The sequence below is a fragment of the Emydura macquarii genome, unplaced genomic scaffold, assembly GCF_026122565.2.
Source record: "Emydura macquarii macquarii isolate MOO-44397 ecotype Brisbane River unplaced genomic scaffold, CSIRO-AGI_Emac_v2 contig_378, whole genome shotgun sequence".
In the NCBI taxonomy this organism is placed as follows: Eukaryota; Metazoa; Chordata; order Testudines; family Chelidae; genus Emydura; species Emydura macquarii.
The window spans coordinates 145995-160149 of NW_027130515.1; the positions used below are offsets into that span (position 1 = coordinate 145995).

The 14155-nt window shown below is 49.5% G+C and overlaps 1 protein-coding gene across 1 annotated transcript in view; it reads right to left on the reverse strand.

Annotated features, from left to right (window-relative positions):
* Positions 1-13871, reverse strand: part of REEP2 (receptor accessory protein 2) — a 31083-nt gene extending 17212 nt beyond the window's left edge. The window contains exons 1-2 of the mRNA XM_067534610.1: positions 13757-13871; positions 12682-12754 (exon numbers count right to left, since the gene is read on the reverse strand). Of these exons, the coding sequence (XP_067390711.1) occupies positions 12682-12754; positions 13757-13788 (105 nt within the window). The 5' untranslated portion in view covers positions 13789-13871. The remainder of the gene's footprint in view (positions 1-12681; positions 12755-13756) is intronic.
* Positions 13872-14155: the final 284 nt, after the last annotated feature.

The window sequence follows — 14155 nt, forward strand, 5'->3', positions numbered from 1 at the left end:
GTCAAGATGCCCTTAGGGAAGATTGTAGCCCTACTTTGCTGTCAGGAGGTAGAGAGAAGCACTAAAAGAAACAGATAAATGGAGGCAGCGGCTATCTTTTCTAAAGACAACTTGCAATCTCAATGCCACTGAGAATAATGGGAGATGATAGCCATTATGAATTAGGGGAATTCTTTCTGGAATTAACTGTAAGAATGTTATGCACTGAAGTTTACATTTTCCTCTCTGATGAAGAAGTTTGAAGAGTGTCATTAAGATCATTTGGGAAAAAGAAAAATAAGATCTGATATAGGACACTCAATTTCTTAAAGAATCATCTTAATTTAATTTTATTTCAAACTAATCAGTGGATTTACTTGTAAAGTCTTAGAAAACTCTTCTTATGCTCCACAAGTAAGTCCCGTAATTTTGGAGAAAAATACAGCAGATCCTCATACATAAGAGATCAAATCGCTGCAAACCTCAACTCAGCCTTAACTATGGAACCATAGCTGACACTTCCACAATATACTGAATACCACTGGTCTCAATATAAAACTTCAGGGTATCCAGCTTAACCTTTTGTCATGTTGCAAATGGGCCATTTATTCCTACTCTTATTTTCTGACAGATATTCATAATTAGTTCCTTAATAGCCCCCTACAAGAGGCTTTATCAAAGCCATTCTGAAAACTCAAGTTACAGTGACTGCTTCTGCTTTACCCACTATTCTGTTGACTCAAAATTCTACTACATCAAAGACACACAATTTTCCTTTAAAGAAACTGGTCTGCTTCATCCCAAAAAACTGCCCTCCCCCAAAAGACAGAAATTGTTGGGCCGCACCAGAGTAGATGACTTCACACAACTAGAAACTGCACTGATGTTAAACAGAGTCAACAATCTATTAACTGCTTGGACTATTCAATGCTGTGGCGGCAGAAGGCAATTGCTTGATGGGAGTTGTGGAGAAAAAAGCCAGGAGAGAAGCTAGGGACTATTGTTTGGAAAAAATGGGAAAAGGGACATGCTGAGTTTGCTACAAGAAGAAGAAAAAGCATTGAGCAAGTGGGTGACCGTGGGCCAAGTAAGATAAATAGAAGATGTAAGGCAGGAATAAAAAAAGTCAAATGAGCATACATAAAAATTCTTCTCTTTTTTCCCTTTCCTTTGCCTGTGCTGTCTATTTTTTAGACTGAGCTTTTCAAGGCAAGGATTAGTTTTGCATTTTGTTTTTGTAGTTTTAAATAATTGTCAGTCTGCTAATTGAAAATAATAAATATAATTGTGTTCTTTAGAGCACCATTCTTTTAGGCACTGTAAAAATTATAAACCAAAAAAACCGGGTTACTTACCAGTAACTGTTGTTCTTCGAGATGTGTTGCACATATTCATTCCAATATAGGTGAGTGCGCGCCTCGTGCATGAGTCTCCGGAAGCTTTTCTGCCCCTAGCAATCCCCACAGGTCAGCTCCTGCGCCCCCTGGAGTACCGCGCTCATATCGCGGTATATGGGGCGCTGCCGACCTGGTGGCCCCCAGTCCCTTCTTTCTGCCGACTCCAACAGCGGGGACAGAGAGGACCCGTGGATGGGCCTTCCATGGGGTCAGATTCTTCTTCTGAAGAGTGGCCCCTGTCCTGGCTTGCGGGTGGGGGTGACGGTTGGGCTGCCACTGAAGGCACTGAGTCTGTTCCCTGGGTCGTCTGCGGCAGCCAGGGACCCCAGTAGGGCCATTGCCATGGCCCCTGCACCCATGTCGGTACCGATCCCAGTGCCGGGTACGAGACAGACCTCAGGGGGCTGGGCTGTTTGACCTACGACGCTTCGTGCGGTCCCTCTCCACCTCGGGTGGGGATCTGCTCCAGGGCGATCGAGAGCGGTCGCGGTGGCGTTTACGGTGTCGGTGGGGGGGCGAACGACTGGAGCCGGTGGATGAGTGCCCCCAAGGTTCTTGAGTTCTACGGCGGTTATCTGCCGGAGACCTGGGGCGGCCCCCGCTCACGACTGCGCCGTCTATCGGCATCGAGCTGGCGGCTTTGAGTCTGCGGTGCTGGAGGGTCACTCAGTGCCGGGTGGTGCGGTGCCGGAGTCAGCACCAGACTGTGCGTTTGGGACCTCGAGCGGTAACGCTGCCACGCTTGGGAGTGAAGGCATTGCCGCGGTACAGAGGCATCAGCCGGTGCCGGAGCACACGCTGGACTGGGCGTCCGCAATCTAGAGCGGCGACTGCAGCTCTCAGAGTCTGCTGGGTAGAACCTGCTGCCAGGAGACCGGGAATGATGTCTGGTTCCCCGGGGATGAGGCACTGCTGTCGGGCTGTAGGCCAGGGATCTGGACCGGTGCCGAGGGTCTTGAGCCTTCTCGGGCGCCAGGATCCGCACCGGGCTGGTCGCCGGGGATCGGGAGCGTTGTTCGCGCGTTTGCGCCGTAGGTCTCGGCACCGGAGTGGGTGAATGGTGCCGGGTGCTCCTCGGTGAATGGGACCGGTGCCGCATGTCCATGACTGAATAGGAGCGGTGCCGGACGTCCTTAGGCGAGCCCGACCGGTGCCGGGGGCTGCGCACCGAGGATCGAGGGTGGTGCCAAATGTCTCCCGGTGCCATGATGGAACGGAGCCGGGACTCTGGTAACCGGTCGCTGCGTGATGCAGAGCTGGAGCGGCTGCTCCCGGAACCTCGGGACCGCTCCCGGTGCTGCGGTGTCGAGATGCTCGATGACCCTCGGTCGGAGCGAGGAAGGGGGGTGTGCCTTTCCCCTCTCCTCGACCGTGTGGGGGGAGACGTCGATCCCTGTCTCCTCACCCCACCGGGTAACCCAGTGCGGGTTTACCCTGAGACGCCGTCCTGGAAGCCCTCGGCCGAGGGAGGGACGGAGGCATGGGCTTGCCCATCAGGGCGCATGCCGCTGCAAACGCCTCTGGCATCGACGGCCCCTGCAGGGGCGCTCCCCCACTCCCCGGAGTCGGGGGAGGCTCCCTGCGCAGAGATGCTGGTGCCGGAGCTGTCTCGACGGCACGTGGCTGGGGCATCTCCTGCACCACCCTCTGCTGTACCGGTTGCAGGGGGGAGTCCATAGAGATGGCCTCTGGTCGCTTCTTCTTTTTCAGTACCGCCTTCTGAACCGGTGCCGATGTCGGTGCCAGAGGAGTGCTGCATATCGACGAAACACTCGGTGCCGTTGGTGACCTGGAGGGTTCGGAGTCGGGGCGCAGCGCCGACTCCATTAGGATGGCCTTAAAGCGAGCATCCCGCTCCTTTTGAGTCCGAGGTTTAAACGATTTGCAAATCCGGCACTTATCTTTCCGATGCTGCTCTCCGAGGCATCAGAGGCAGCGGTCGTGCGGATCGCTAACCGGGAAAGCCTTCGAGCAAGCCGCGCAGGCTTTAAACCCGGTGGAGCCAGGCATGGCTCCGTCGAAGCCCTAAGGGCTAACAAGTACACTAACTAACTATTATTTACACTATATAACTATAAAAACTATTTTAACTATTAACTCTGTATAATGGAGATTGCTACTTGCTAATGAGCAAGGGGAAGACGTTCCACTGACCATCACAGGCGGAAAGAAGGAACTGGGGGCCACCAGGTCAGCAGCGCACTATATACCGCGATATGAGCGCGGTACTCCAGGGGGTGCAGGAGCCGACTCGCGGGGGTTGCTAGGGGCAGAAAAGCTTCCGGAGACTCGTGCACGGGGCGCGCACTCACCTATATTGGAATGCATATGAGCAATCACTCAAAGAGAGAACCTACATTATAAACATTAAGGTTGCATAGTTAAACATTTAAGAGTTAGAAAATGCCAGTTATTCAAGTTGATAGGGCAACCACATTTCCTAACTTTCAAGCACTTGATTTTCTAGTAACACATTCTTTTCTGGCAGTATTAGGACATCCTTGGAATTTCTAAATATTACAAATGACCATTTCTTAACTCGAAGTGTTGCCTCCAACACGGGGGAATTCTGTAGAAGACCTCTTCTTGACAGATAAAGAGGTACTGATTACATTACTAAAAGTTAGTAGTAGCTTAGACAGAAGTGCTCGTGACATGAACACACTTGTTATATGCCAACAGACTAAACTCCAAACCAGTAATACTTAGTGCTGTAGAAAGGCCCAGTTTCACAAAACTGAAAATAATTATGAGCCAAATCAGTTGGGTGATCATTTAAACAGAAAAATTTGAATATAATTGGGAATTATTTAAAAACATTTTACTAAATGCCCCAAAAAAGCAATAAATCAAGACAGACAGCCACATTGGTTTAAAAAAAATGACTAACTACCTGACTTTGAGGGGAAGTAAAGGCAGCTACAAAAAATAAAAATATATTAACAAACCGACAAAAGGGGAAGTTGATAGTAATGAATATAAATAAAAAACTAAAAATTGGTATGGGAAGCAAAAGGACAGAAGCAGAAATCTATGGCCAGCAGAGTTAAGGACAATAAAAAGGAGTTTGTAAGCATATTAGGAACAAAAGGAATCTTAACAATGATGTTGGTTCCTTATTAGATGGAAATGGCAGAATTGTACCGCTGCTATAAGATGGGTGCACAACTAATTGAAAGACTGTATCCAAAAAGTACTTATAAATAATTCACTGTCAAACTTGGATGACATATCAAAGCAGGATCCCAAAGGGGTCTGTCCTATTCAATATTTTTATTAAAACCTGGATGATGGAGTGGAAACAGTTTATTAATAAAGGGTCTTAGCCACAGGCCATTGCACATAATAAAGATGGAATGGAGAATATGCTTATAAAATGTTCAGATAACGCCAAGTTTGGAAGGGTTGTAACCCCATTGGGAGGACAGGATAAGAATTCAAAATGATTTTGATAAACTGGAGAATTGGGTCTGAAATTATTGAATTTCATTTTAAGATAAATACAAAGTACTATATTTAGGAAGGAAAAATCAAATGCACAGATGTAAAATGTTTTTAACCCATTTAATGTGTGTCATGTTAACTCTATTGTTCCACCACAACTCATTTCTCCCACAAACTGATACCACCACTGAAGTGGGCTGGATTCAATAGGTAAAGCTCCATATTACTTTAGAAGGCTGAAGAAGCATGAGGAAACACTGCAGAATTAGGTCCTGTGGTACTCACTGTTGATCCTATTCCCTGCTCTGCAGTTTTGCAAGTAGGATACCCACAAACATCAACTCAACCACACCATTGTCCTACTCACTGATGTTGCTGCTCCTCTTAGAGGCAGCAATGAAGCAGGCAAAGAAGAGTAAAGGGACTAGACTCCTCCCATAAGCCAGCCAGATATCACCTCTCCCACTGAGATGGTGTTCTGAAATGTTCAGGGGAGCGCCGTTCCTCCAATCAGGAGACAAGATGGTTACTAATCTGTAACTGTTCTTTGAGATGTGTTGCTCATGTCCATTCCAAGTAGATGTGCACATGTTGCGTGCACAGTCACCAGAAGGTTTTCCCCTAGTGATACCCCCAGGGTCGGTTCTGGAGCCCCCTGGAGTCATGCCTCCATGGCACCCTATATAGAGTCCTGCCAACACCAGCCTCTTCAGTTCCCTCTTGATGGCTCACTCCGACAAAGGGGTAGACGGGTGGATCTTGGAATGGACATGAACAACACATCTCGAAGAACAGTTACAGAAGGTTAGTAACCATCTTTTTTTCTTTGAGTACTTGCTCATGTGGATTCCAAGTAGGTGACTCCCGAGCATTCCCAAAGGAGAAGGCATCAGAGTTCAATGCACGACTGACCGTAGCACCGCTCTACCAGTGGCCGTGTTGTCTCTAGCTTGTTGAGTTATGGCGTAGTGGACGACAACATTGTGGCCCTATAGATGTCCTGGATCAGGACCTGAACTAGGAATGCTGTTGAGGATGCCTAAGCCCTTGTGGAGTGAGCTGTCAATGCTGGGGCCGGTATCTTTGCCAAGTTGTAAGAGGCCCTGATACATGACATGATCCAAGAATAGAACCTTTGAGATGCAACTGGAAAGCCCTTCATTCTGTCTGCTACTGCCACAAAGAGCTGCGTCATTTTTCTGAAGGGTTTAGTCCTTTTGATATAGAAGGCAAGAGCACTCCTGACATCCAATGAATGAAGCCTCTGGTTTCAGCTGTTGGCATGCGGTTGTGGGTAGAAGACTGGGAGAAACATATCCTGGTTCAAGTGAAACTGCAAAACTATCTTTGGAAGGAAAGCTGTGTGCGGGCCAGGTGAACCTTGTCTTTGAAGAAGACTGTGTAACGAGGCTCAGATGTGAGGGCCTTAAGCTCTGAAACTCTTCTAGCTGAAGTGATAGCCACCAGGAAGGCCACCTTCCATGATAGATAGAAAAGCGAGCATGTTGCTAATGGCTCAAACGATGACGCATCTGAGGATATCACCTGTCGAGGCCATTGAGAAAGCACCCTACCATGTGATTTTCAAAGACCGAGCGGCCTGCTACCCAGGGATGAAAAGCTGAGATTGCAGCCAAGTGGACCTTAATTGACGATACCGAAAGCCCTTGATCCTTGAGGTGTAATAGGTAGTCCAAGATGAAAGGCATGGATGATAGTTCGGGTGGAGTACCCTTCTGTGTGGCCCAGGTGGAGATTCTCTTCCATTTAGTCAGGTACGTGGCCCTAATGGAAGGTTTCCTACTGCCAAGGAGGATCAATCTGACCTGCTCTGAATATTCCACCACCAGAGGGCTCAGCCATGGAGCTTCCAGGCTATGAAGTGGAGAGAGTCTAGGTTGGGGTGATGAAGGCAGCCGTCATTCTAAGTGATTAAGTCTGGCACTAGCAGGAGACTGAGAGGAGTCTCCACTGAGAGGTCGAGAAGCATGGTATCTAGTGTTGGTGCAGCCAAGCCAGATCTACCAAGATTATGGAGGCCTAGTCTCTCCTGATCTTCAGGAGGTCCTTGTGAACCAGCGGGATTGGTGGAAACACATAGAAGAGGTGACCTCCCCAGTGAATGAGGAATGTGCCCGCAACTGACCTCGGACTGTGATTTTGGAAAGGGCAGAACTGCATGCACGTCCTGTTGGACTTTGTTGTGAATAAATCTATGAGGGGAATACCCATCCTCTGGAAAATGTTGTTCACCATGTCAAGACAAAGAGACCATTCGTCGGAGGAGACTGACCTGCTGAAGTGATCGGCCAGAGCGTTCTGTGACCGCAGCAGGTATGATGTCTCTAGGTGAATTTCGTGAGCTATGCAGAAATATCACAGATCAAGGGCTTCCTGGAACAGGGAGGTGGAATGTGTTCCACCCTGTCTGTTTATATAAAACATAGTTGTTGTGTTGTCTGTTCTTACCGACGCATATTTCCCTTCTAGGTAAGTACTGAAAGCTTGACACGCGAGGCGTTCTGCTCTCAGCTCTCTCACGTTGATGTGGGTTGACAAACCTTCCTGGGATCAAGGGCCTTGGGTCCTGAGTTTTCCCAGATGAGCTCCTCAGTCTTCTGTCAAGGCATCGGTGACCAATGACAGAGAATGGGACAGACAGGCAAAAGGAACTCCTGCATGGACTGAATGTGGGTCAATCCACCAGTGGAGCATTTCCAACATAGCTGGAGGGATTGAAACTACCCTGTCGATATAATCTTGTGATGGGCAGCATATCGAGGCCAGCCATACTTGCAAAAGCCTGAGGCAGAGCCCTATCATGATGGACAACGTAAGTACATGCTGCTAGGTGGCCCAAAAGTTTCAGGAAGTTCCTGGCCATGGTAGTGGGGTATCTTTTGATTCTAAGCCATACATTCCATCATAGAAAAATGGAAGAGTCTGGGAGGTAAGACCTGGCCTGGTTTGAATCTAGAACTGCTCCTATGAACTCTATCCTCTGAGTAGGAGTCAGTGAAGACTTCTGCACATTGACCAGGAAGCCTAATTTGTTGAAAGCTGATCTTATGAATCTTACATCCGTTTCCATCTTTTCTGTGGAGCAGCCCTTGATTAGCTAATTGTCCAAATACAGAAAGACTTGTATTTTCCACTTTTTGAGGAATGTGACCACGACCGCCAGGCACTTTGTAAACACTCTGGGAGCCAGCGAGAGGCCAAACGGGAGTACCATGAATTGATAGTGAAACCAGTTTACTAGTCTTGGGTTGACTGACACATGAAAGCATGCATCCTTCAAGTCGAGGGCGGTATACCAATCCCCCAGATCCAGAGCAGGAATAATTGAGGCCAAAGAGACCATGCTGACCAGGTTTCGTAAGTCCAGAATGAGTCTTACACCGTGCATTTGGCTTTTGGGATTAGGAAGTATAAGGAATAGAAACCTTCTTCCCTCAGCTCCCAGGGAACCTCTTCTACTGCTCCTAACTGCAGGAACATTTGCATCTTTTGAATCAGAAGTTGCTCATAAAAGGGGTCCCTGAAGAGGACAGGGAGGGTGGAACTGGCAGGGAGGGAGGGAGCTGAATTGGAGGGAGTATCCCAGTTCTATCATGCGTAGCACTCAGCTATCTGATGTGATTTCTATCTGCATCTGGTAGAAGTGGGATAACCAGTTTAAAAATAAATGGGATGGCGGATCCAGGATTTGGCTTGGTACTCTGTCCTTGGGCGCATCCTCAAAAGTTTTATTTGGGCCCAGGGGGTTGGTCCTGCCCCGTGGCTGGTAAAGGGCTGAGGAGGTCTCCTATTATTTCTGCCCCTCTGCAGCCAAAGTCCTGCCTCTGCTGAGGTTGATAAAAATCGAGGAAGGGCCTGGGGCTTGAGGTTTCTCCTCTGTGGCACTGACATGAGGAGGCCTAGGGACTTGAGGATAGCCTGAGAATCCTTGAGGTTATGTAGTCTCGAGTCCGTTTGCTCAGAGAAAAAAGCCTGTTCTTCGAAAGGAAGGTCCTATATGGTCTGTTGGACCTCGTGGGGGAGGCTCGAGGCTTGAAACCAAGAACTACAGGGCATCACTACTCCTGAGGCCATTGTGCAGGCCGTTGCGTTGGCCCCATATAGAGCTCCATGGAGAGAGATGCCTTTGAGACTGCCTTGCCCTCTTCAACCAGGGCTGCGAACTCTGTCTTGGAGTCCAGTGGGATGGACTCTGAACTTCATTATGGATCCCCAGGAATTGAAGCTGTACATGCTCAACAATGTTTGCTGGTTTGCCACACAGAGTTGGAGCCCCCTGATGGAGTACACTTTTCTGCCAAAGAAGTCCATCTTTTTCACCCCCTTTACCCGGGCATGGGGCCTTGCTGGCCTTGCCTTTCACACTCATTTGCCACTGCAATGACCGGAGACCCTGGAGGAGGGTGAGTGTAAAGGTATTCATGGTCCTTTGAGAGAACAAAGTACTTCCTTTCTACCTTTTTAGCAGTTGGGGGAAGGGAGACAGGGGTCTGCCATAGGGCCTTTGTTGTGTTCTGGATGGTTTTAATGAGTGGCAGGGCTACCCTGGCTTGCCCTGACAGGGCTAAAATGTCTGTCATAGGGTCCACTCCTTTGGAAACCTCCTCCATCTGGAACCCCAGGTTTTGGGCAACTCTGCAAAAGAGCTCTTGGTGAGCCCTGCTGTCCTCCATGACCGGTGCTAGTGATGATCCCAAGACAGCCTCTTCGGGGGATGAGGAGGATGATTCCCTGACTGGCATGGTCTCCTGATCCTCTGTTTCCAGAAGGATCCAGGGTGCCGAGTGTTTGGGCTTGGTGCCAAGGTTGACGTCTGACTCTGTGCCAGGAGTGGTGTCATATTCAGTGCTGGTCTCGGTGTCTAGCCAAGGTATGACCTCTGAATAGGGTGGCTGGTATCTGCTCCCGGAGGCCAACAAAAAGGAAAATCCTGAGTGAGATGCTTGGGCTTGATGGAAGGCCCACAGGATCCAAAAGGACCACTGCACAAGCACCTGCCACTGAGATGATCATTGCGTGGAAAAGGAATGAGCCACCTCCATTCTGTGGTATGCCCCCTCTCAGGGTGTTGACTCTGCCCAGAGATGTAGGATTCTGCCTCGGAGTCGGATCCCAAACGACTGCTCCTCAGCAACCAATGCCAGCAACAAGGGACACCGCACTGCAATCAGTGTCAAGGAGATGTTTATTGGGGCATCACTGAAGGCTTGCCCTTGGAAGGCACCGTGCATTTTTTCAGTGCCACGGGCTCTGTCTCCGGTGCACCTTCCCTCGCTGGGGGCAGAAGTACTGTGCACTCAATGAGCTCCCTGGCAGCCTCAAATGTTTTTGGTGTGGATGGGGAACTGCAAGTCCTCTTCCATAAACTCCCTGAGTGGGGAGTCCGGGAGCAGTGAACTCAACAGTCCCTTTCCCGGGACCGGAGTCGATGGCACTGTAGCCACAGGAGTGGAAGCTGAGTGGCTCGACATGGGCTGCACTCTGCTCGGGCCCTTGCACCTGGATGGTTCAGGCATTTGCAAGCATGTCTTGTCCATTTTCTTCTGCCTTTTTTGTGGAATTGGGGAATGAGAGTGGTGCCGTGCTCTTGAGGTGTCTCTCAGTGCCAGTGACCTGTGACAGTGCCAGGGTCCCTTGACCCAGAGTCCTTACTTGGCACCGTGTCTTGTATAGACGCCAGAGTACTCCGAATCAACGTGGACATGCTGGGCATGAGTTCAGATGGGCTCGGAGATGGTTGGAGAGCCACTTCCATGAGGATAAACTTTAACCTTTGGCTCCTCTCCTTAGTTCTTGAGCGAAAGTCTCTGTAAATCCTGCAGCGGTCCCTCTGGTTGGCCTCTCTAAGGCACTTGAGGCAGATAGTATGGGAATTACTTCTGGGCATGGGCTTCGTGCAAGTGCCGCACGGTTTAAAACTAGGGGACCGAGGCATGCACCAGCGCCGGGAAATGGGGAAGAAGGTCCTGTAAGGAAAACCTACCTACTAACTACTATATAATACTAACTACTAACTTAAACTATAACGATTTATAGTTGACGTGTGGAAGACCACTGAGAGGGGAACACTTGCAAAGCAAAAGCAACCGGCGTTCCAGTGATCATAACAGGCGGTAAGAAGGAACTGAAAAGGCGGGGGGTCGGCAGGGCCCTCTATAGGGTGCCATGGAGGCGTGACTCCAAGAAGCTTCAGAGCTGACCCTATGGTTACCATTAGGGGAAAATCTAGCAACTGTGCACACCGTGCGCACACACCTACTTGGAATCGATGAGCAAGCACTGAAATCAATCAAACACTCAAAGAATCATCATCGCTGACTGCAGGAAGCTTCACAGCCTGAACCATTGTGACACCATGGGCAGAAGCCAGAGGAGTCTGGAGACTAGAGAAAAATAAACCATGAAAAGAAGCTGGAAAAAATCCAGCCTGACAGAAGCCTCTTATCATTCAAGACAAGAAATGAGGCAGAAGAAATCATCCAACCTACAAAAAGAAGACTGAAGAGTGACAAAAGGAGGTAGAGGAGAAGGGATTGAGAGCAACATTCCAATGAAGAGGAGAGGGAAAAGCATCCCATCTCTTTGGACTTTGAAATGCTTCCAGATTATACCATATTTTCACTATTTCACTCTCTCTCCTGCCAAACTAGATTTAGGATTTGAAATCTCCAGCCAAATCAGCCTCTTTCCTCTTTCTTATCTCCTTTTGTTCCAAATCTGTCCATAGGCATGGGCACCATGTGTTAGCCTACAGCTCAGATGGATGGATCCCTCATAATTTGAGTACCTGGATATTTTTAATAAAACTATCTGGACAGTTAAGTTGTCAACTCTGGAGCTGTTCACCCTTCTTAAAGATATTGTTCCAAGATGTGTCTGTCTGTCTGCAGAGAATCAGTGTGACATCTGTGTATGCGGCACATGTAGGTTTCCTTCAGGACCAGAAATTTAAGGGGTTTTAAATAGAAACTTAAATACTGCAGAACTGGTGGTGCCACCAGACAAGTATTGTTTTGATGAAGCACTGTTTGCCAGCTCAATTTGGTCCCTGCTATCAGAGCTTTGCTCTTTGATCTCATTAAACTAGACTAATATCCCCACCCCTCTACTCCCATTTATTTCAATAAGCAAAGCTGAACAACCACACCTTCTTAAAGGATCCATAAATACTATAAATAATGAGCACCTGCAGAGCCACATGTTCAAGAGTTCAGCACCTATTACTTCAGTCCTTTTTTCAAGAGAGCTCTGCTTCCCTATGGGTGCTTAAACACAGATCAGATTTCCAAGCATGCTCAGTACCCAGCAGCTCCCCCTCTAACACTTCTAGCCAAAATACCTAAAGAGCTCAACACCCAATGTGCTGCAATCTTCTGAAAACCTATCCATTTATTCTGGTGCTTAAATGAGAACTGAGCTCCTTTGAAAATCTGGCCACAATTGTGGGAGCATAGTTCTGTTGGACATGCTGTCCATAAAGCTTTACCAGACATCAGCTAACCTTCACAGTCCTGTGAGGCTGGTATTCTCATTTTACAGATGGGAAAACAGAGGCATAGAGTAGTGAAGTCAGAGGAAGTCAGTGTCTGAACTTAGACAGGCAGAGTCTGAATACACTCCATCTGCATCTAGCCTTGTAGGGCTGCCCTGTAGCAGTCCACACACCCACTAATGGTAAAGATACGCTTTATCCCATACAGAGAAGGAAAAAGAAGCTGGTCTCAGGAGGGGGGAGGAGAGATGATCTTGGGTGGTATGCTATTCTTGAAGACAGGGTAAGCGTCAAGGAAGTGGGTGGGAGTGTTGCCAGTGGAAATACAACATGGCGACTCACACTTACATATTCTTTTACGTTTTTCGTCTTCACTGCCTTGTAAGAGGAATATGCTGGGTACAAGGTGCCGAATATTAACCTGAAATAAAACAGAACCCATGAGAATTATTCAGCATTCTTGTCCACTTGATGTTCCTCCCCTCCTGGATCTTAACACCTCACGTTGATTTTGCTTTACACCCTCCATCCCCTCACACACACACACACACACCTTAACCCATCCTTTTATCTCAGGAATAAGATTAAATTATTGGAGCACTCACAGCCTGCCTGAAGTCCCCCTGCAGGCTTTCACCTAGGGCAGTTCCACTGGCAGTAAACCCTCCTATTATATCTAAAAGCTCCAGTTCCCTGAACTTCCTACCACTGGCTCTCTCCATGACTCTCCGAGCTGGGGATGGTGGACATTACCCTACTATGAGATGTGCATTACAGGGTGATTCACCGCAAGACTATTCAGAACTTTACATTAGTTAATAAGTTTGCTGCATTTCATGCAATGGGCATATTGCCCCAGTGCTCCAGCTTGCATTGGCTGACAAGCAGCAACCAGATTTAATGTTTTAGCATTGACCTATAGAACTTAGAGGTCTCATCCATTTGCAAGAGGACTCTGTCCCGGTTGGGCTGAGTTATCGGTCCCATTCTTACACGAAGGGGGTGCTGAAAAGGACCCCGCCTCAAACCCACACCCCAGGCTGTCCCCAAATAGACTCTAGAGCCCCCTGCAAGATGCATCTAATTTCTGCGGCTGCCTGGCAAGGTGGGCTCCGGGCTGCGAGCCGGCTGGGGGCCGTGTGGCGGTGCTAGCGGCGATGGATTGGAGCTCACGAGAGGCGCTAGGACTAAGCCTACAGAGACCCATCGGAGCCTCCCCTACCACACACCCCGGGCCTCGGAGCACCCGACCCGCAGGCGCTGCCTGGGGCGGCGGCTGGCTCCGGAATTCTCACAGGTCCCCGGGGCTCCGGGCAGCGCGGGCCGGGGTGCCGGCCCGCGGAGGTGCGACGTAGGGCCCGGGGCTCCGCAGACCCCAGGCTGCGACGGGGCCGGGATGCTGCAGAGCCATCCCCGCACTCACACCACGAGCCGGGAGATGATCCACGAAACCATGGCGAAGCCGGGCCGGCTCGGGGTCCGGGAGCAGCGGGGCCGGCTCGGGGTCCGGGAGCAGCGGGGCAGGACTGGATCAGCTGGCTCCGGGCAGCAGCGGACTGCTGGGGCGACTCTTAAAGGGCAGGTTCCTGCAGCAAGTATGGCCCCACCCTGGGCTCTTAAAGGGAAGGACTCGCCGCGTCGGCGGGAAACGGGATCAGAGCATCCCAATAGCAACCTCTCCTACGAACCCTCCGTGGTATGTCCCAGCTACCCGCCCACCACGCAGCAGCAACCCCGACGTGCCGGTGCCACCATACAGCGACAGGGCCCCCCCCCCGATGCTCTCCCGCGCGCCACCACACAGCGCCTACCCGGTACCGTA